We start from the raw sequence: 23,856 nt of genomic DNA, 5'->3' as shown, positions 1-23,856 counted from the left end.
GATGAATAGTGCCCAATAACCGAAATATAACAAGTAATTCAGAATGTAGGAAGTATAATTTACTTTATCTTTGAACTTCTATAACTACTGTGGTGTTAAGGTTTGGTCGTATGATGTAATGTTTGGACAACTTCTTATAGAAAATAATAATTATTTTTAGTTTTTTTATTAATTTTTAGTTTCCTATTATTAAGGAAGGTCATTAGGTTATTTTTAGAAAAGTGTTAGTTTTTTCTTTGTTAGTTTTTGTATAAATAGGGCTTATTATTATTTTTCTTTTTAACAGTGTGAATATAATTCAAAATTAGAAATCTCTCTTGAGTTCTATTTTTCATGGTATCAAAGCCTTATGGTTCAAAGTTGATCAAGAAAATTCATACACCTAGATCATAGTTTCGTCACTAACCAAATGATGAGTACAGAGAATAGTTCTGGAGAAAATCAAGAAAACCAACAATTGAATCCAATGGATTAATTGCTACAAATCATACAACAATTAAACAAACCAAATCAAAATTCCAATGAGTCCTCAAGCCAAAACTTGATACTTACCGAAAAACTTAACAACCAAAATTATATGAGATGGTCAAAATTGATGTATTTGGCTATTAATGGAAGAGGACGGCTCAGTCATATCACTGTCGATTCTCCTTCTGTGACTGATCCGGAGTATACCAAGTGGTTACAGAAAGATTCTTTGGTATTTTCTTGGATTATAGAAAATATTCATTCGGATCTCGTAAATCAATTTTTGGATTATACAACAGCTAGAGATTTATGGAAAGGCATAGAGGCCTTGTATAGCAGTGGAAGAGATGGTCTTCAGATTTTTGATTTAACAGTCAAAGCTACAAGTATAAAACAAGGTAAAGATTCCATTGAAGTATTTTTTATAGAAAAATGATATCGATCTAGAAGGAGATAGATAGAAGGATCCCAAATCCAATGACCTGTGATAAGGATATAACTACATATAATGTGTTAGTGAAACAAAACCGTTTATATTAATTCTTGGCTAGTATTAATGAAAATCTTGACAAAGCAAAACGAGACATTCTTAATCAAGATCCTTTACCATCCGTAAAGGCGTGAAAAGAAAATTACATGTCTAATAATATGTGTTCATGATATGATAATAACATGAGATGATTTGGAAGAGATATCAAAGTTGAAGGGAAAACTATTTAAAGAATTTGAAATGAAAAAACTTGGAAATCTTAAATATTTCCTTGGAATTGAGGTTCTCAGATCAAAGCTCGGAATATTTCATTAATCAAAAGAGATATATTCTTGATCTACTTGCTAGTACTGGGATGGTTAATTGCAAGCCAGCGGAAACTCCAATAATGGCTAATCATGGTTTACAAATTGTTGAGGGAGCTAAGTTAACTAATAAAGAGCAATACCAGAGACTACTTGGTAACCTTTTATATCTCTCTCATACTAGACCAGACATAGCTTATGCGGTAGGAATCATTAGTAGATTTATGCATCTTCCTCAAACTGATCATCTCAAAGCTGTTATGAGGATAATTAGATATCTCAAAGGACCGTGTGGCCGAGGTATTTTGTTTATAAAGAATGGTAATTTTGATTTATTAGCCTATACTGATGCCGATTGGGCAGGAGATAGAGATGGAAGAAAGTCAACCTCTGGTTTTACTTTTGTTGGAGGTAATCTGGTGACCTGGAAGAGTAAGAAGGAAAAGGTTGTAGCTTTAGCTAGTGCTGAAGCAGAATTCAGGGGTATTGCCAAAGGGTTAACTAAAATTTTATGGCTCCGGAAGTTGTTAGAAGAACTTGGTTTTCATCAAAGCAAACCATGTAAGCTTTATTGTGATAATGAAGCTGCAATTAGTATTTCCGAGAACCCGGTTCAACATGATCGTATAAAGAATGTAGAAGTAGATCATCACTTCATAAAAGAGAAACTTGAAAATAAAGTCATTAGTCTTCCATCCATCACATCCAATGACCAGATCGCGGATATTCTTACGAAGGCAGTTTCCTATTATTAAGTTTGGACAACTTCTTATAGAAAATAATAATTATTTTTAGTTTTTTTATTAATTTTAGTTTCCTATTATTAAGGAAGGTTATTAGGTTATTTTTAGAAAAGTATTAGTTTTTTCTTTTATTAGTTTTTGTATAAATAGGGCTTGTTATTATTTTCTTTTTAACTGTGTGAATATAATTCAAAATTAGAAATCTCTCTTGAGTTCTATTTTTCACTTCTTGAGTTCGTTATCTTAGACTAAAAATGTAAAAAGTTTTCATTATCAAAAGCATAGTAAGTTCTAATTAAGTTAGTGATAATTTTTTTAAAAATCTTTGATCCGCCAGATAAGCTCAAATGACGGAAATCAAAATTATAACCTAATGCAAAAATTATCCTGTTGACCCGATTCTAAACCAATATATCCAATGGTTTTGACAAATCTATGAGAACAATATATAAGTAGACACCATTAAAAGAGTGTAAATTCAATTTTGTAGAAATAATATAATACATGATTTAAATGATCCAAATGAATAAACAAAATAACTTTTACAATTTTTATACCTCATTCCCAAACTATCATCCAAATCTGAAATATCCGTTTTAATTAATACTTTTATAACATGATGGACTAGATGAGTATTATGATATTAAAATATGTTTAATTAAATCACATTTACGTGCATACCATTAATTCCTACGTAATGATCTTGAAAACGATGTTATATTAGAGATCAAACAACGTGTTTCAATCTCTAATATCACCAAAATCGAATATATGAAGCCTTGTGACAAACAAATTACACTATCAATGAAACACTACTTGTAGGAGATAATAATGCAATAAAACGACACAAAAATTTAACGAGGTTCACCAAATTAAGGCTACGTCCTCCGGTTTGTAGTATCTCTTATATTATCAAAGGAGTTCAAAGAACTCTCAAATATTGAGAATAACAATGGAGAATAGTTTAGGCTAGTGTTTAGACTTGGGGTGTATTTTGTGGATATTTGTAAGGAGCATATGAGCTCCCTATTTACAGGGGTTTCAACATGTAATGAGTATTGCATAGTTAAGACAAAGGTTAAATGCATAATAAACAATTCTAGCAAATGAAACGAACTTGAATCAGCATCCAATGTTCACTGGCATCACATGCTCATTTGAGCTTCCAAATGGCTCGTTCAAGCACTCTTCAAAACAGCCTTCTGATGCCCTGTGTACACTGCTCGTTCGAGCACATCACAAGCTCGTTCGAGCACAGCTTGCTTTGTGCATTTCGATTGCTTCTGATCCGGGAGCTCGTTTGAGGTAAGGTCTAAACTTCAAGTGCCTCGATCAAATATGGCATCTTTCACTGATTAGTAACTCTTGCAATATCCTCATTAATATCGCATTCATCATACTCCATAATTCTTGTGTTCAAGACTCTTCTAAATACCATCATAACTCAAGCATTTAACTACACACTTAAACATCTCATTCATCTCACAAATTAATACATACACTTAATTACCCATAGGATACATTTTCTATGCAACCACACTAATGCATAGAATTTATTTGGTGCACTCAAGCCATCATTATCATTAACAGATCTCATTATTAAGTAGTACTTCCTTGTGCTGTTCTTTTTTACTTGTAATATTTGTTTTTTTATACTTTTCAATGTACGAATTAATCAATTGTTAATATCTTTAAATATATAAATTATAAAATTATAAAAAAACTAAAAAATAATAAACTTTCAACCAAAATGATTCAAATAAAATTTGATATGATTATATTTTAATTTATGAAAGTCAATTTGGTGTGAATCTAGCAGCAGCTGGCTGTACCTTTCTGGATGATGCAAGTGGTGATTGATGACAGTTTATAGCTGCAGCTAAATACGGCAGTTCTTAAATTAACACCTAAAATGTCATCAAAACTGCATACAAAAGACAAATGAAAATTTCAACTATGTTTTTTTTTATTTTAAAGGAAATCCAAAATTATATTTTTCAACATAAAATTTGAAAACTTTACATTATTTAAGGAATGTTGAAAATAGAAAAACTCTGAACCTCCAATTTTTTGTTAGAATATTAATCAACTTGGTTTAAATTATACAACCATTATAAGTAATGACATAAATGTTATTCTCTATAATTTTAAACAAGCGGTTTAAATTTTGACCAGTTTAACAAAATTTGGTGAGTTATCCTTTTTTATAATGATATTAGAGTCTTAATCTTAAGATTAGGAATATAAATTAATGTATCAGTTTTATTGGTCATTTATATGGATTATTCTTCTCTATTTATTATGGTATATAATTCTTTTATTTCATGATACTTGCTATATTTGACTTTTTATGCAATTCAATATGTTATTTTTATCATTTATATATTGAACTATACATATCTAAAAATTATAACAACTTAAAGTATGCGATTAGACGATTCAAACAAAATCTCACTTGCCTATATTTTTTCTAACATATTATCCGTAATATATAAAATAAGTTTAATCGATAAATACTCTTAAAAATTATTTTATAGCGAGTATTTTACGATAGAGAAAGTAGTCAGTAATACTTCTAATAAATATTAATTTTTGTAAAGTATTTTGAAATGATTTTTATTCCATAGATTAGTCTGTCTTCTAGAGCTCAAGTCCTCAACTCGTACAAGCAACTCTGCGGAAAATATCAGAACATACTATATGACTTTATGAGTACGAATTACTAAATGGGCGCCCCACCATATTCAGTAGCCTTAATTTGTGTGAGAGACGGTCTTTTATTGAATCTATTTACAGAGCAATCTCAGAAGAATTAGAGCCCTATATGAATAAAAAAATGTGCCCTTCACCTTCTTATTTTTGATTCTAAAATTATTAACTTTGTTAAATTCATAGTGTCATGGGTCCAGGATCCTGTTGGACCCGTTTTGAACCCGCCCCTTTTTAAAGGTCTGGGTCTTAATTTTTGAGACCCATCGGATCCGGGTTGGATCTGGATCCAAAAAATATTTGACGGCGGGTCCGAGTCCGAGTCCTAAGGTGAATACCCTAAACTTTTAAATTTTATATCATAAATTTCTGATTTCTAAATTCTAATATTAATTTTTTTTATTATTAATATATAATGCCTTGAATATTGATTGCCTAATTTGCTTTCTCACTAATCTCAATCCAGTAACTAGTAAGGCAATACCGCAGTACCAGTTTTCAGTAACCATAACTTTTTCTTTCTCCTCTAATATAAACTATGTATCTCATTTAGTCTTTTATATTTGATTTTTAATTATGTATTTAGACAAGTGTTTTTACGTTTTAGTAATTATTTTGTATTTGAATTTTATGGACTCGAATAAGTGTTTGTAATACGATAATAAGTTGCTTACAAAAATACATTAAAACTCGCAAAAGGTTCAATTTTGACAAATCAAAGAGGCTTTGTATAAGACCCATTAAGGACCCTAGACCCGTCAGATCCGTAGAGTCTGGGTCTGGGTCTGAAAGTTTTAGACCCTTAGGGTCTGGATCTGAGTCTGGATCTATAAAAAATAAAAGGGTCCGGGTTCGGGCTGGCCAGACCTACTCTAGAACCGCCCCATGACCATTCCTACCCTGGAAGAATCAATCTGCAGTCTTCACATACCACGCTCATGATTGATGAAGGAGTTTACCGCTGCGCCAGTTTGAACTTGTTGAAACATTATTATTATAATATATACATGTTACTATTTGAGGCCCTATTTACGTGAGCGGCCCTGTGCAGCTGCACAGCTTGTATAGGCATATAGTCGGTCTTGCCGATTCTTTATATACTTTTTAAAATATTGTAAGTAAGCATTAAAAATGATGTAAGAAGACAGTTAAGATATTAAAAGTAGGCATTAAGAATACGATAAGTAAGCATTAAAGATAATATAAGTAGATATTAAGAATACGATAAGAAGACGTTAATCTTTAACAGATCGAATTTAAAATATGTCTCTAAAAAAACGATCTTTCAAAAGACTAGTTGCAAGTTTTTTTTAATAGACTAAAGAATCTCCGAAGAAAATGCGATACTTTATAAAGGCTTGTCAACATAAAAGGCATAAAGAAGATGACCAGTCAACGGACAATACAAACAAAAAAATGCAAGGACGGCGTCAATCGGATAAGTTAAAGCAATCCATTCCTCACCACAAAGATAAATGATCTTTTGCTGCTTTTGTTTTGAAAACCTAATTGGCGGCCTAAATTTTCCACACTATTATAAAGTACTATGTGTTAATATGTTATAATTTACAATAATCTATAATAGATAATTTTAATTTCCATTCATAAAAAAAAGGAAATTTGTAAAGAAATACCTTTTAAAACCTCTTTTTTGTAAAGAAACAACTTTTATAATTTTTTTTGTGAAAAAAACACCTTTTAAGAGACTTTTTTTTTTAAAAAAAACACCTTAAATCAGTTTTCGGTGACTTTTGTCAACTTTCCGGCATTGACTATGCCATTTGTCAACTTTCCGGCGTTGAATTTTATTTTTATTTTTGTTTTTATTTTTATTTTTATTATTAATATTATTTTTTAAAAAATTTTTATTTTTATTATTATTTAGAAAAAATTTTAAAAAATAATTTTTTAAAATTTTTTTATATTTTCTATACTTTTTATTTTTATTATTATTATTATTAATTTTCTTAGAAATTTTTTTTTGTTTTTGTTTTTATTTTTATTTTTTTTATTATTAATATTATTTTTTTTTAATTTTAATTTTTTTTATTATTTTAAAAAAAATTTAAAAAAATTAATAATAATAATAATAATAATAATAATAATAATAATAATATTAATAATAAGAATAATAATAATAATAATAATAATAATAATAATAATAATAATAATAATAATAATAACAAAAATAAAAATAAAAATAAAAAAATAATAATAAAAATTAATAATAAAATAAAAATAAAAACAAAAGGAAAACTAAAAAAATAATAATAAAAAAAATAATAAAAAATTTTTTTTTTAAATTTTTAAAAAAATTATTATTTTTTTTATTTTTGTTATTATTATTATTATTATTATTATTATTATTATTATTATTATTATTATTTATTTTTTTTATTTTTTTAAATAATAATAAAAATAAAAATTTTTTAAAAAATAATATATTAATAATAAAAATAAAAATAAAAATAAAAACAAAAGTCAATGCCGGAAAGTTGACAAATGGCATAGTCAACGTCGGAAAGTTGACAAAAGTCACCGGAAACTGATTTAAGGTGTTTTTTTAAAAAAAAATCTCTTAAAAGGTGTTTTTTTTACAAAAAAAATTATAAAAGGTGTTTCTTTACAAAAAAGGGTTTTTAAAAGGTGTTTCTTTGCAAATTTCCCTAAAAAAAATTGAATTTTTTTTCATAACAATTACATCCATAGGCGGATTTAAAGGGCTTCCACACCCGCATGTGAGGACACTGAAATTTTTAAAAAAAATTGTAACAAATAGGAATTGAACATGAGACCTACAGTTTGTGAATATGCCAAGCGATCAACTGCACTACTTATATGCTTTGACTAAATGTACTTGCTATTATTAATAGCAAAAACAAATGCTTTATATATTTGAAGACTATATATGATGTTTTTTTCTTTTATTTAAATCATATGATATTTTTTCTTTGTTCCTTTTTGAATATCCTTACCCACGGGTAGGCATAGCCACGGTCCGGGTTGGTCCGGTTCCGGTTCCATTTGGAACCTGTCGCGTCCGGTTCCGGTTCCGGGCGGTTCCAAACGGTTCCTTGGCGGTTCATGAGGCGGTTCTGGCGGTTCCAACTCACGGGACGGGCGGGTCGGACCATCGGTTCCATTTTTATTTTTTCTTTAAATATTTATATAATAAAAAAATACTATAATATTGCGGACGTACCTTTGATGATTACTTGATTATTAGCGAAATTCATTGTTTGTCAAGTTGTCATTGTTATTAAAATATTTACTAAAAAGAATGAAAAAAATAAATTAATAAGAAACGAATCAATGATAATGTCGATAAAAGATGATTAATAAAAAAAGAGGGAGAAAATGGACTTGAACCTAGTACCCAAAGGAATACTAAGCTGCCTACGTATCCTGAAGGAATCAAAGCCCACGTAGTTCTTTGTCATACCTTTTATTTATAGTTGTTGAATGTTGATTTATCGTTGTCCGATTGATCCTATTCGTCTTCGTCATCATCATCTGGTCCGCTGACTCTCCTCCTGACAATGATGCAGATGTATCCATCATCATCCATGGATCATCATCGTCGTCTTGATCATCATCGTTCCTTAGTCCTTGTGTTCGAATCTCCGCTTGATCCCAATCTTTCTTGCAAACACATATTTGAATACTATGTGGAGCAAGACGAGATCTCTTTTCGTCCAAAACTCTTCTACCTGCACTAAAAGCAGACTCCGACGCAATTGTTGACGCAGGAATTGCAAAGATATCCTTTGCAATTCTCGATAAAATGGGAAATTTTACAGATTTTTCTTTCCACCACTCTAAAATATTATAGCTACCTTGGTCAATTTCAAAGTGGTGTTTAAGATAACTATCTAATTCTAAATATGAGGTGGAGGGTGAAGATGAAGATGATCCTACAAAACTATTATCTTGACTCATTATATTAGCTATTACCGAATTATAATAAGAGGGACGTGCCGAAACGCTAGCATGCCTAGACGTATCGCGTTTTGGGTTATATACACTAGCGTAATAATCATAGAGTTCTGCTAAATATTGTTTACATGTCCCAACATAATTATGTACATCAGTAGGCGGGCGATCTAACGATTGATAGTAAAATCCTATTACTTTAGTAAGGACTTCAGTTTTAAAACATGGGTCTAAAATGGTTGCAATTCCATAAATATAAGGAAAATCGGTAAAATATGTCCTCCATTTTTCCATCATATCTGCAAGAATCGGCTTCAAATATGGGTTAGTGTCATCATGCTTATGTTTAAGGAGATGATAAAAAATAGTAATACACTCACTTATTACTAAGTGAACGTTCGGTTCATAAACATATGAAAAAATCTTAGTTGCGTGGTCATACGCTTCTAATATATTATGTACACCTATAGCTAATTCCCAAGTGTCATCAGCTATATAGCTATCTGTACACTCACTATACAGTTGTGTTATAACTAGACGATAAGCAATCGCCTTTCTTAATAAATCGTTGGTTGAGCCCCAACGTGTAGGAGTATCTAATGACCAATTTTTTTAGTTGATATTGGTCACATAATTGTTTATATCGTCTCTTTATCTTTCCAATCCTAAGCCACTTCACTATATCTCTAATTGGTTCTAATAAATCGCTTAATTGTTTTATACCTGCTTGGCAAGATAAGTTAACTATATGCGCACAACAACGTATGTGTAATAAGCTACCCCCAAGGATAAAACTAAATGCAGGTTCGTTATACAAAAGTTCTATACATTTAATGTTAGCGGTTGCATTATCAGTTGAACAACAAAATATCTTATCTAATAAGTTTCATTCTCTACATATCTCTACTAATCTATATTTTATGTTTTCACCGGTATGTCTCAAAAGCAATTATTCTTTTTTGAATAATCCAATTTTGATCTATCCAATGTGCTGTTACACACATATAAGATTCTAAATGTGGGGGAGCAGACCAAATGTCAGTTGTTATGCTAACCCTACCATTAAAAGATTTAAACATTTCAACTAATTCATAGCGCATTGATTCATATAATTTAATTGTGCGTCTTTTAAAAGTGCTCCTAGGGATTGCTCTATATTGTGGTTGCAAAGTTTTTCTAGTATAACGCTCGTATGCCCTACTTTCACCATGGTTAAATGGCAATTCATCACAAATTATATACTTAGAAAATTCATCAATCATATCATTACGATTATATCTAAAAGGCATACCTGTGCTAGGAATGTCCCACTATGTCTGTCGGCTTCCACTTGTAGTCCTGCTGCCGCTTGCTGCATGAGTTTCTTTTGTGATTCCATGCTTCTTTGCCAAATGTTTGTTAAAAGATCTCGTACCACCACCTAACACGTATTCACAAAACACAATAAATAAATTTTTATAAAATATGAATATATAATGTATGTATAAAAAACTTAAAAAGTATTTACCTCTGGCGAAACTGTATCAAACTAAGGGCTTTACTCCTTGACTTTCACAAATTTGACAAGTGCATAAGAAAATATCTGGATTGTCGGTTGGTTCTTTTGTGAAATACGACCACACATGTGAAACAGCTCTACCACTAGGAGGTGGCATTGCCGGAAAAGGTTGTCTTACTGGTTCATTTTCATCTAAATAAATAATTTAAAATTATAAAACTATAATTAAATAATTAAATAATTTTAAATTTAATTAATCTGAAGAATAAAATTATAAAATTAACCGATAGTTTGGAAATTGACTCGTTTACCACGAGCTTGTCTTTGTTGTTGTTCTTGTAGTTGTTCTTCATGTGATCTTGTTGATGACTGTCGAGATACATGTATCCCAATAGGGGTCGTTGGTTCCTCTTCTTGTTCTTCTTCTTCATCAATTTGTATTTCTCTTTCCACTTTTTCTGCATAATTATGTAATTCTGGGTCGTACCCTTCTGGATAATTTGGTTCATAATTATAATTACTAATCGAAGGTGTTGTTTATACCGACGGAGTAGAAGTGGCCTTTCTTTTGGAGGAGCTGGAACCTCCCAATGATTTTGCCACTTTAGTAACTTTTTTTGAGGCTTTTTTCAAAAATGAAGACATGGTTGATAATATTGAAATAATAATAGAATTAAGAAATAAATAAATAATTAATAGACTAATTATGTAATTAACTAAATTAAGAAATAATTAAAAGACTAATTATGTAATTAAGAGAATAATTGCGTAATTAAAGAATTAAGTAGAGAGAGTAAGTAGAGAGAGTAGGAGAAGAGATGGGTTGTGAATGAAAATGATTGAAAGTGGTGGGTATTTATAGAAAAATCCCAACGGCTAGAAACGGCTAGTTTCCAACGGCTCTTTTCACGGTTCCATGGAACCGGTGGACCGGTTCCGGTTCCAACCCGCGGTTCTTAGGTCCAGTTCATGCAGTTTTTTTCCGGCGGTTTCACGGTTCCGACAACTTTTTTTCCGGCGGTTTCACGGTTTTGCGGTTCGGGGCGGTTCGGAACCTGTCGCAAACGGTTCAGGTTCCGGATCCGGTTCCAAGCGGTTCGGTTCCGGTAACCCGCCCCGTGGCCATCACTACCCACGGGGTACCCGTAGGCTCGGGTAATGAGCGTTGACTTGCATATACACTTGATAAGGTTTACTCTTTCTCAAAGCCGTATGGTATTAGGAGATTCATCCATCAATTATTATATACAATTCTACAAGTCACTTTTTTAGCGATGTGGGATCTTACTCATCTGTGAAGTATTTTCAGCACTTCCCGCACATGTAAGCTACATCATATCCAAGAACCATCATCGGCTCGAATACCATGTTAGGCCCTGAAAATTCGTCTCACAATCACTCCATGAGCCCACTTGTGTGGATACACCCACACGGTCACCCGTAGGCTCGGACCCACAAACTCAAGGGTAACGAGAGTTGACTTGCATAAACAATTGATAAGGTTTATTATTTTCCAAAACTATATGGTAATAGGAGATTCACCCATCAAGTATTATATACTATACCAATTTACAACCTATTTTTTTAGCGATGTGTAATCTTCCTCACACGTGAAGTATTTCCAAGGTAGAATTAAGTCACGACATTTATGTTTAAGGTTAAGATCTGAAGAGTCGGTTTTTCTCATTTAATATGAGAGGAAAACCCCTCCTATTTATACATTAATTCTCAAAAACATAAACCTTATACCTAATATACCATAAATCATAACAAAATATTCCTAATTATATGGAAAATATTCTAACAAAATGAATAATATCATGACGTATTCTTATTTCCAATATAACAAAATATCCCTAAGTAAATGAAAAATATTCTAACAAAATCAATAATATCTTGATATATTCTTATTTCCTACACTTACTCTTAAGTTAGGTTTTGAGGTTAGCGAGACTTAACTCGCACAAAATATCTTCATTTATTTTCTGTAGTAACCGAACTCCTCTTGAGAGCAAAGCTAATATCTTTCAAGTGATATAAACTGCCAAGTTAAGACAGCATATGATCTTCTTGGTCTTAATATCCTGCATAAGACAACCATCAGCGGTGATGAGAGCAAAACAATCAAGTTTCATGGTGATTTGGCTAACGGATAAAAATTTATAGGACAAAAAATTTGGGGTGAAAAGGCAATTTGCAGAGAGGGAAAGAGCAATCGAGCCTTCACAATCCACATGAACAAAGTCACTATTAGCAAGTTTAATTTGAGTATGTGTGGTCAGGTTATTATACAAGATATCATGGGTGTCCAAGGTCATAGAATTGGTTGCCCCGCAATCAAATATCCAAGAAGGGAGAGGATTTGAATTGTTGGGCTAATTGATAGGTTTATGGGAGCTATGGTGGGTTTGGTTTTTTGACAGGTTTGTGGGATGATTTTTAATCTTTTATTCGATTTTGGGGTATGGGAATGTAGATCTTGTGGAGTTGGGGTGGAATTCAAAGACTCTTGGTTTGCTAGGTTACAAGCCAAAGAGTGAAATCGGTTGGTAATTTTGATGGGTGGTGTTGCCGGATGGATAACGGAGCGCTAGTGAGGTGGGGACGAAACATTTTGGGCAATACTCATACATGGCCAAGACAACGTACCTTGCCCTTCAGTGTCGATGTTGTCTTCTGGTTTTGCAATGGCCTTGAGTGGTGAAGGGTGAATAGAAAGTTGTGCCTTATCGCCAAGCTAGGGGATCGGTCCTTTGGCAGCGGCTCATCGCTTTTTCAGATCATTCCAATGCTAGGGGTACCAATTAGCTTAAAGCAACCTTCCTTAGTGATGTGAGAGCCACTACAGTGGCCACAAGTCAAGTTCATGGCGAAATGAGGATGATTATGACCGATGATGATGCGCTAGTCATTATGTTGCACCGTGAAAGTTCATGGCGAAATGTGTCAAAAGCTTTATCGAGAGTGGGTAAGGAGTCAGAATATCGCGACGCTCTTTGTCAAGAGTGTCGTTGATGCCGGAAAGATAAAAAAGTGTCCATTTTGGACATTAGTGTTATGGATAGTGATGTCCTCCGTATACTTTATCAGATTAGGCATCCGACGGTCAATTTCTCTCAATAAGGTTTGAAATTTTACAGTAAAATAAAAAACTTCAAAGGAGTCTTGGTTTTGATCGAGGGATGCCACTTTAATGCTCAAATCAAAATTTTGGAGTTCATCCCTTCCACTACTTAGTAGGGTTTCAATTCCTTTTCATAAATCTCAAGCAGAGGTATAGTCTATAAATTGGTTCACAAGACTAAACCCAATATTAATCATGAGCCAAGAGAGCACAGGTTATCTTGTTGTTTTCATTGCGAATATGTAGGATCGGTGGAGGCCGAGGAGGACAGTGATGTGTGAAAGTTGCTCCTGACCTTCAAGGGTGGTGGCATTAATCGATACCATTTGATGTAGTTTTTATAGGTCAATTTATCTTCTTTTAATTTGGTAGGTGGGGGGATGGTGGTGGTGGGGTATTTTTACCCAATCCTTAAATTTCGCCACCCTTTTCATTTTATCGCCACCCTAAGGAAATTACGTATGTGCCCCTGGATTTTTAAAAAATTACGATTTTGCCATTGAACTTAAAATTTCCTATATATACCACAATCTCACTAAAATTTTTCTTACCACACTTAAAAACCAACTTACAAAAGCAAATTGTTGGAGAAAAAACTAAGTTCAATCCGCAAACAATTAATCGAGGTAATTTTTTTCCGAATGTAATTAATTTAAATTTACAAACGAAAAAAAAATGTTTAAATTGAACCGCCTAGATCTGGGCGATTCAATTTAATTTTTTTTTTGTTTGTTTTTGAATAATTATTATAATTTTTAATTATATTATTATTATTATTATTATTATTATTATTATTATTATTATTATTATTATTATTATTATTATTATTATTATTATTATTATTATTATTTTATTACTATTATTATTATTAATTTTCTTATTATTGTTATTATTGTTGTGATTGTTATTATTTTTATTATTAAATATATATTTATGTTTTGATTTTTAATTTATTAATGTAAATATGTTTGTTATAATAATAATTATCATTTTTTATTTTTAATAATTATTTTATATTATTTTTATTATTATTGTTATTATTGTTGGTTTTTTTTCGAATGTAAATTATTTTAATTTTTTTAAAAAAAAAAATAAAATGAATCGCCCAGATCTGGGCGATTCATTTTAATTTTTTATTTTTTTCGTTTCTTTTTGATGATTATTATTATTATTATTATTATTATTAATTTTATTATTGTTATTATTATTATTATTACTGTTATTATTATTAATTTTTTTATTATTTTTGTGATTGTTATTATTTTTATTATTAAATTATTATTTTTCTTTTAATTATTAATTTATTATTTTAAATATATTTATTATAATTAATATTATTATTATTAATAAACTTTGTATGTTGTCTTGAAAATTATTTTTATTATTGGTGTTGTTTGGTTTATTTTTCTTTTTTTTGCCATTTTTTGTTGTTTAGAATAATTATTATTATTTTTATTTATATTATTATTATTATTATTATTATTATTATTATTATTATTATTATTATTATTATTATTATTATTATTGTTATTCTTATTATTTTTACTATTATATTATTATTATAGTGGTTGTTATTATTATTATTGTTATTATATTATCCTTTAATTTTGTTTATAATTATTTTTTTTGTTATTAGTGTTATGATTATTGTTATTATTTGTGTTATTATTGTTATGATAATAATTAATGTTATTATTTTTGTTAATGTTGTTATTATTTTTATGATTATTGTCAATTTATTTAATATTGTTTTTTGTTCATGACCAGTCTAGCAGCATCCAGACTAAATGGGGGGGGGGGATCTAGTGATGATGATAATGATGCTGATGATGTTCAATACAAAGCTCCTGATTCTCGCCCATTGGACTGGACTGTTATTCGGGGACCCGACGGGAGATTCGCACGTGGCGGCCCTTGTTCTTCTGCCGCATCTAAGCGCGCAGGTTGTAGTTTCGTCGATAATGAGCCGCCACGAGAGAGCAGGCCCTCACAGTCCGCTAACACGGACTGGTTAGTCACATCGCCCCAGCCCGGGGGGCCGACAGATACGCGACTGATCCCTAGCTATGGCGGGCACATAGCTAAACTTATTTTCGACGGCTCCGAGCATACGCCTCCGATTCTGGTTTGCCGTATTAGGAAGAGGCAGTGGAGTACATCATCCGACTGAGGGATACGAACACCATCCACATGCCATGGGGGGAAATGACGATTATGTTGCACGACGTGCAACGCATACTAGGCATTTCTATTGAAGGTTCTTTGCCGGCTGAGCCTTCTAAGGTGGAGTGGTAGGTCAGTATCACCAATCTGTTCGGGGAGCCTATGTCTGAGCTTCGGCGTAGAGGTGCGTTCAGCTGCGGTTGTGTGAACGTTGCTGAACTGATGCAGCTGTGTCATAGGTCCCAGACCATGGATACCCATACGACAGCGTACTACATGGCTATCGTCGGCTCTACCTTGCTGGCGGATAAGATCAGAATTGGCATGCGACCTCACCCGATACTTGCCGTGAACGTCGATCAGCAGGAGGTGGCCTGGGGTGCGGTGACCTTGGTGTACTTGTATAGGCAGCTCGGAATGGCATCTAGGGCCGGTTGCAAGACCATTGCGGGCTGCCTCACATTTTTCCAGACATGGATCTATGAGTACTTTTCCACTTTCCGCCCTCATCCTCGCCGAGAAGATGTGCCAAACATGACTAGAGCGGAGATTTGGTCAACGAAGAAACCATGTCGTGAGGTGGACAGGCTGAGGGACTGCCGTAGGGTTCTTGACTCAATGACGGAGACTCAGGTATTGTACATAACATGACATTTTTTTATGCATGTGTTTTTAATTTTACATTATTCTTATTTGTTAACTTGGCCTGCATGCAGGTGGAATGGACTCTGTACAATTCTACTCCTAGTGCGTTACTGAATGAGCACCCACGCACCACTATCATAGGGGGTATCACGTGCTTTGTTATCGTCGAGGTGTATTTGCCGGAGCGGACATTGCGACAAATCGGGTTCATGCAGGCTATTCACCCCGAACCTATGAGACCAGCCAAGGCTCTCTGACCGGCACACGGTACCTACTCCGTGACCTTTGCTTCTTCTGCTGTTTATTTGGAGGCATGGAGTAGATTCCCCTTTAGTTCCCTCCTTGTTAAGCAGGGACTTTGTCGGACATCTGTTCCATCAGAAGCTGAACCTACTTACGTTGACTGGTTCAGAGTGTGCTCGCACCCGTTCATAGCCCCCGACGAATGCCCGACTTCCGGTCCTGGTCCTTCTCAGAGCAGAGCTGAATACGTGAGTTTTGAAAATATACTTGTTTTATGCTATGTCTTTGTGTTTTTTTGATGTTGTTTTATATCTTGTTAACTCCTTTTTTCCTTTTTTTTTCCAGTTCCTCAATGAATGGCCCAGTCGATTCGCTCCAGTGGCTAGACTACCTCCTTCGCTCGCGGATATGAACCCCCGTCAACGATATGCGTTAGAAATATACCTTAATGATTGTAGAGATTTATTTGTCGAATGGCAAATTTTTAAAGGGCATAGCCCTTCATAGTCTGTACTTAAACTATTTTACATTAATGATTGTATTTATTTTCGTCGATGCTATTTACATCACATTTAATTCATGATTACTTCGATGCTATACACAATGAATGTTTTCTATATTTTCTATAACAACCACTATACACAGTAGTATAACTATGGACTATATACAAATTGAATCTCATGTATTATTTCTATAATACAAGTAAATAAGGATTTATACAACATGTAAGACTATGGAGTATCTAAATTTACAGCATCGTCAGCGGTGTTATTACTTGGTCGTGGTCGTGGCCCGGGTAGATTATTCCAGAACATAATCCTCGTAGTGACATGTGTGTCAATATGTCTAGTGAAATTGTCAACAACTTTTCTCTAACGTTGATGGATGGGCGGTAGTAGGGCTGAATCGTCGTTCATTAAAAGTTGAACAAAATGATTTCCATTCACCCAACATATATGTATAACTTTATTTACACTATGCACGCCCGATGCTTTCCTTAATGGAAGAACCAAACAGTTGTACATTGGGTCAGCGTTACTAGAACCATAATAAACAATGCCAATGTTTAGAAACGTTGCTGCAGAGTACAAAGCCATCGGTGCATCCATCCAGTGAATAAAAGGAGCAGGTCCTTTGCCGTGTGAACCTATTCTGAATATAGCCTCGTCTAACGACTCCTGGGATAGATACAAACTTATGTATTGCTCTCTGTTCATTTGCATTTCCATACACATAGCACGTCTTAAAAGAGGCCATGCTTTCTCGCCTCCCAGCTCTGTGACGGCAATAGCTCTAAATCCACAATTACCATCACCTAACACATCAATCCAATCAAACAAGTAAGGTGGAAGAATGAATGGGTTGTCATTAGCCCATGAAAACTGTGAAAAATTGCGCCCTCCTAGATCATCTGCAGTAATTGAAAATAAAGTTAATAAGATGAAGTTGTAACAAATGAAAGTAAATAATAAAAAGGATAGTCATGTACCGGACAAATTGAAACTAAACTTAATTCCAATTGATGATTGCGTATCTCGACCACTGGATCTGCCACTGGATCTCCCGCGGGATGAAGATCTAGAGCCTCGTCCACGAGAAGATGATCTGTTATATTCAAATGCACTTTTATTTCTTCTCATGGTTTTGCTTGTGCTTGGTCTTCCCTTTCTAGGTGGACTTGCGTAAGGCTCAAGTATTTCGGCTCCTTTAAGGTGCAGCTCATACTCAAGTACCTGAGACATTTGGCGTATAACTGCGGGATCAGATTTTAGAACTTCATTGACCAGAGATTGAAAGTACTCTTTGTCATTGGCGTTGGCGAATCGTACTCCTTCATTTGTCTCGTCTCCTACCTATGTGTACCTTAAATTACTCCAGAATTGATGAATGTCATCCACATACAAAGCACCATGTGAACCGATGCACATATGTAAATAACATGCACACGGCAATCCATGGGTTTGTTGAAGTACACAACCACATTTGTTTAATACAAAATCACCCAGTTCTAACATGCGGTTATACAAAATCGCATCGGCCCAACTATGTAACTCATCTACGGAAATAAATTCCCTATCCATAACAAAGCTACAGGAGTAGTCTACGTTGTCTGCAAAGTTTTCAAACTCCTGCAAATTCGAAATAAAAATAATATAAATTAACTACATTAATGACGAAAATTTAAATAATAATTATAACAAAAATTAATAAAAATACTAATACTAAAAAAAGAATTAATAATAATAATAATAATAATAATAATAATAATAATAATAATAATAATAATAATAATAATAAAATTACGAAAAGTAAAATTAATAATGAAAACAACAACAACAACAACAACAATAATAATAATAATAATAATAATTATAATAATAATAATAATAATAATAATAATAATAATAGTAATAATAAACTTACGTAAATAAATAAATAAATAAATTTCAAAAAAAATTAAAAATTAAATCGCACAAAACTGGGCGACTGAACCATGGTCCAGTTGCCCAGTTTTGTACGACTGAACCATGGTTCAGTCGCCCAGTTTTGTGCGATTTAATTTTTTTTTAAAATTTCCAACGATTCAAATCGAAAAATTTACATACCGCATCCGATTCATAGTCGCTTTCGTTAGCTATAGTTAACCGATTACAGGTAACAGCTTGTTTAAGAGTTTTTAGAGAGATAGTACCGTGTTTGAATTCGTATTTCATACGCGTTTGAGAATTCGATATATATAGATTTACATTTATTAAATTTTTAAGTCCAGTGGCAATTTTATAATTTTTTAAACTTCAGGGCAAATACGTAATTTCGGAGGGTGGCGATAAAATGAAAAGGGGTGGCTCGCTATTTTTATTTGTTGTATGAGTTGTAAAAGGTGATCAATAGTGACAATTTGATTGTCTGGAGTGGGATTTTCAGTTTGGTCAGGCATGGTTGTCTGACTTTTTTTTTGGGTTTTTTTAGAGATTAAACCTTACGATTCAAATACCATGTAGAAATTAGGTCAGGGTATTTAGGTTTAAGGTTAAGATTTGAATATTCGATTTTTCTTATTTAGTATGAGGAAACCCTCCTATTTATACATAAATTCTGAAAAACATAATAGAAACCCTAGACCTAACATACCATAAATCATAACAAAATATCTCTAATTATATGGAAAATATTCTGATAAAATCAATAATATCTTGACATATTCTGATTTCCTACATAACAAAATATCCCTAATTGTATGAAAAATATTCTAACAAAATCAATAATATCTTAACATATTCTTATTTCTTACATGTTCGTCTCAATATAAAAATTATTAATATCAAATTTTATGATTCTTTGTTATTTATAATTAAAGATATTAAGTATTGAATTAGTTCATTGGAATGGTAAAAAGTCAAATGCTATAAGTATTTTAGAACGGAAAAAAAATATGCGTTACAAATAAACAAAGAAAGTTGTTAATTTATACTTTAAAATAAAAAATAATATATAAGTATATTTTGAATTTTTTTTTTTTTGATTTTATGGCCCGATGTTACTTGTTATACTAATGTCGAAAATTATACTTTAATGTAACAATATTACTTTTATATTAATTTAATTTATTAGTTACATTTGACTTTCATCACAGCGTTTAATTATATTTTAAGTTAGAATATAAAAAAATACATACATTTGATAAAAATTTATAAAAAAATATATATTAAAATTCTATATGAATTTAATAAAATCTCTTATAAAGATATTTTAAATTCAAAACATCTATTAGTAGTCATATATAAGTTTCTTAATCTTTTTATAAGATTTTCTAAACATAGTATTGAAAAGTGAAAAAGTAGGGAGTAATAGAAGTAATATTTCCGGGATGGTGTCTTGTAATACTCAACAAATATTTTTTGGTTGCTTCCGTCTTTATAGTTTGAACCAACATTTTAGGGGAAGTTACTTAGAAACTCATCAATTTCTTTGGAGAAGGTGAAAATTTTAATGTTCGTTAGACTTTGAATATTCTACCAAGGCCTCACTCTACATTACTAAACTGGAATGCGTATAAAGAAAGAAAAAAAACACCGAATACTTTGATATATATATATATATATATATATATATATATATATATATATATATATATATATATATATATATATATATATATATATATATATATATATATATATATATATATATATATATATATATATATATATATATATATATATATATATATATATATATAACTCTATTTTATTTTCATTGACACTTCACTCTTTTTTTTTAATTACCAAATATATACTGATTTCTTTGAAAAAACACTGAATTTCAATGGATGGAGTAGTAAGGGCTTCAACTCAATCAAGAGATTAAGCTAATAATTGAGATTCTAAGATTTTTTATAGAAGTATATTCTAATGATGACATTTACGGGCCGTTTGGTAGGTGGTAATAAACGGTGTTAATGGGGATAAAAAACTAGTGTAATTTTGGTTGAAAAATCTCTAAATTACCTTGATGGCCGTGGTTGTCCAACTTCAATCATCTCATTTTCTTCATAAAATTCATTCCAATGCATTACTATTGGGAGATGTGGTATTAAGTGATAATGAATATTTGTAAACAAAAAAATTTTTTTTGTGATCAAAGTTTCATCACCATAGAAATGATATGGAACTTTTGATAAAATTTCACATTAAAAATCATTCTCATTACCACTATTTAATACCACTAACCAAATTGACCGTAAATGTAAATGTAAATGTTAATTAGCTAAGTTAATGCTATGCCAAAACAAGTTCACAAGTTAGTGAAAAATACTAAACATAATGACCAAAATAAGTAAAACATAAAGATCGACAGACTACAATATATGTGATTCACCAAAATACAAGTAAAAAAAAAGTCATAACTCATAATAACTGATTAGTGATTGCTGCGCTACTTATAGATTAAGTTGCATAATAATAATAATAATAATAATAATAATAATGATAATAATAATAATAATTATTATTATTATTAAAAACACATTCATAATTCATACATGATTTTGCTAATAATACCAAAGGTCAAAAACAAGCTAATAATAATAATAATAATAATAATAATAATAATAATAATCACAATTTCATACGTTATTTGATTGTCTTTCTGGAGTGATGCTAGTGGGCTCCACCCTTGTGGTCATAAACTGGGGCGGCCTTTGTGATGGGTCGTCTTCGTCGTGGTACACATAGGCAAATCCACCATGTTTGGTAAGATCCAGACCCGCCATTTCATCTTTACTTGAAATCCTTAAAAGTCCTACTGCTTTCAAGATTAAGAATAGGGGAGCCATTAAGGCAGTTACCCAACCAAATATGACTAGTATTTGGATCACTTGGGCCGCAAATAGCTTTCCTCCACCACCCATGAATAACCCATAGGGTCTACCCGACCCGTACACTTCCCCAACATACCTTTCTTTTGCGAATAGACCTGTAAAGAGTAGACCCCAAGCACCACACCCACCGTGTAGTTGGGCTGCCTCAAGCGGGTCGTCATATTTTACCAACTCGGCTAGTTTATTAAACCCGATCAAAACCCAAGCCGCTACAAACCCACAAATAATTGCTGCCCATGGTTCAACCACGGAACATCCGGAAGTAATTGCTGCAAACCCGCCTAGAAGCCCGTTACACACATCTATCACATTCCAATGACCAACTAACATCCTCTTTCCAAATAAAGTAGTCAACGCAGCTGTGGATCCAGCCAACGTGGTAGTGACAGCTGTCCTTGAAACTGCACTCCATTGACCGTAAAATCCTCCAGGAGCACCGTATGGTTTAAGAATAGTCAAAAACGAACCAGGGTTAAAACCATACCAACCAAACCAAAGCAAGAAAGTACCTAAGACAACCAAGGATCCACTATGCCCTCTTAGGATAACGGATCCACCGGACCCGCCTCCAAACCGACCAATCCTGGGTCCTACAATAAAAGCCCCCCATAGACCCGCAATTCCACCCACCATATGGACAACCCCAGAACCAGCAAAGTCAATAGCACCAGAACCAAACAACAAGTTATCAGTCTTAAACGGGCTAGCCCACCCGTCCACAGACCAAAACCAATGAGACACAACCGGGTAAACAAAGCCCGTTAAGAAAAATGAGTAAATAAGATAAGCAACAAATTTGGTACGTTCTGCTATGGACCCACTAGTGATACCAGCAGCAGCAATAGCAAAAGCCCATTGATATAAAAACAGACTATAATCAAAAGTCCCTGCATCAGACGATGAGGGAACATTTTTTAAGGCGAAAAAATGGTGGCCTATAAAGGGATTTGAAGGGGCTCCAAAGGCAAAGGCAAACCCAAAAAGGTAGTAAGAAAGAGAGCCAGCAGCAGCATCAAGAACATTAATAAGCATAATATTCATGGTACTTTTCGCCCGTACCGACCCGGCACATAGCATGGCGAATCCTAATTGCATGGCGAAGACTAAGTAGGTTGAGAAGAGGAGGTAGGTGGTGTCGACGGCGTATGTTACGGTCTTGAAACGATCACATAGGTAGGTGGCTGCGGCGGTGGCGTTGGCGGAGTTACCTAAAAGAGGGAAGAGCTCGTCTGCGTTGCAAGACATGATTGTATTAAGAGAGGGAGAGAATCAAGAGAGGAGATGATTGTAATGAACTATTGGTAGATGCATATGTACCAAGGAGGATAATGTCTTCCTTGACTCATATATATATTGGTATCTCCGTTTTATTATACTACTTCGGTACTTCCCTTGCTAATAATAGTGATGTATAATATTTTAACCTATTAAATTAGTTGCTAAAATATGGGAGCCAGTGGGATGTTGTTGACTCATTATCTTGAGATTTTTTGAGGGTGTTATTATTTTTCGTACCCTTTTTATTTTATCGTCACTTTCCTAATAAAATTACGAGTTTACTCTTAGACTTTTAAAAATTATGAAATTATCATTGCACTTGAAATATGTTTAACAAATGTAAATCGCACTTAATAACACTATTATCACTTAATAAAAATATTATCAGAACTCTATATATATTGAATTTTCAGAAACGTTCTTATAGTATATACGAATTCAAACACGTTATTATCTCTCTAAAAACTCTCTAAAAACATTACGTTAAGTTAAATAAGCTAGAACTCTACATCGAACAACAATGGCATACCAAAACGAGCATGATAACAATTCGGTAAGTAATTAATCGATTCGAAACTTTTATTAAAAAAAAATTGCAGAAAGGCCAGTCGCACTTTTTGTGCAACTGGTTCAAATAATTTTTTTTTATCTTTTTTTATTTTTTTAAATTTCGAAGTATAAAGTTTCTTTCGAGTAATTAATTTATTTTTTAAGTTGTTGTTATTTAATAAATGTTGTAATAAATTAATTTATTTTAATTTATTATATTATGATAATGTTATTATAATAATTAGTGTAATAGTGTTGAATATTATAAATTCAAAATTTGTTTTTTTTAAAAAAATAATAATAATACCAATCGCACAAAAAGTGCGAC

General features: G+C 32.3%; 2 protein-coding genes across 3 annotated transcripts; one reads left to right on the top strand and one right to left on the bottom strand.

Moving 5' to 3' along the window:
* The first annotated feature begins 3,027 nt into the window (after positions 1-3,027).
* On the top strand, positions 3,028-16,907 carry LOC130797324 (protein MAINTENANCE OF MERISTEMS-like). Of its 2 annotated transcripts, none has more exons than XM_057659886.1 (4): positions 3,028-3,311; positions 15,038-16,066; positions 16,150-16,569; positions 16,667-16,907. In XM_057659886.1, exons 2-3 carry the CDS (start codon positions 15,596-15,598, stop codon positions 16,333-16,335), a joined length of 657 nt encoding a protein of 218 aa, XP_057515869.1. In that variant the 5' UTR covers positions 3,028-3,311; positions 15,038-15,595; the 3' UTR covers positions 16,336-16,569; positions 16,667-16,907. The 2 variants fall into 2 exon arrangements, with proteins under 2 accessions (XP_057515869.1, XP_057515870.1); XM_057659887.1 differs by lacking the exon at positions 3,028-3,311 and adding an exon at positions 12,085-13,896.
* Positions 16,908-21,298: 4,391 nt separating this feature from the next.
* LOC130797323 (ammonium transporter 1 member 2-like) lies at positions 21,299-23,105 on the bottom strand. Its single transcript, XM_057659885.1, has one exon. It carries the CDS (start codon positions 22,944-22,946, stop codon positions 21,447-21,449), a length of 1,500 nt encoding a protein of 499 aa, XP_057515868.1. The 5' UTR covers positions 22,947-23,105; the 3' UTR covers positions 21,299-21,446.
* Between the last annotated feature and the right edge of the window lie 751 nt (positions 23,106-23,856).

This window comes from Amaranthus tricolor, chromosome 12 (assembly GCF_026212465.1).
Source record: "Amaranthus tricolor cultivar Red isolate AtriRed21 chromosome 12, ASM2621246v1, whole genome shotgun sequence".
NCBI classification, from domain to species: Eukaryota; Viridiplantae; Streptophyta; class Magnoliopsida; order Caryophyllales; family Amaranthaceae; genus Amaranthus; species Amaranthus tricolor.
This window is presented reverse-complemented; position numbering and strand designations above follow the sequence as displayed.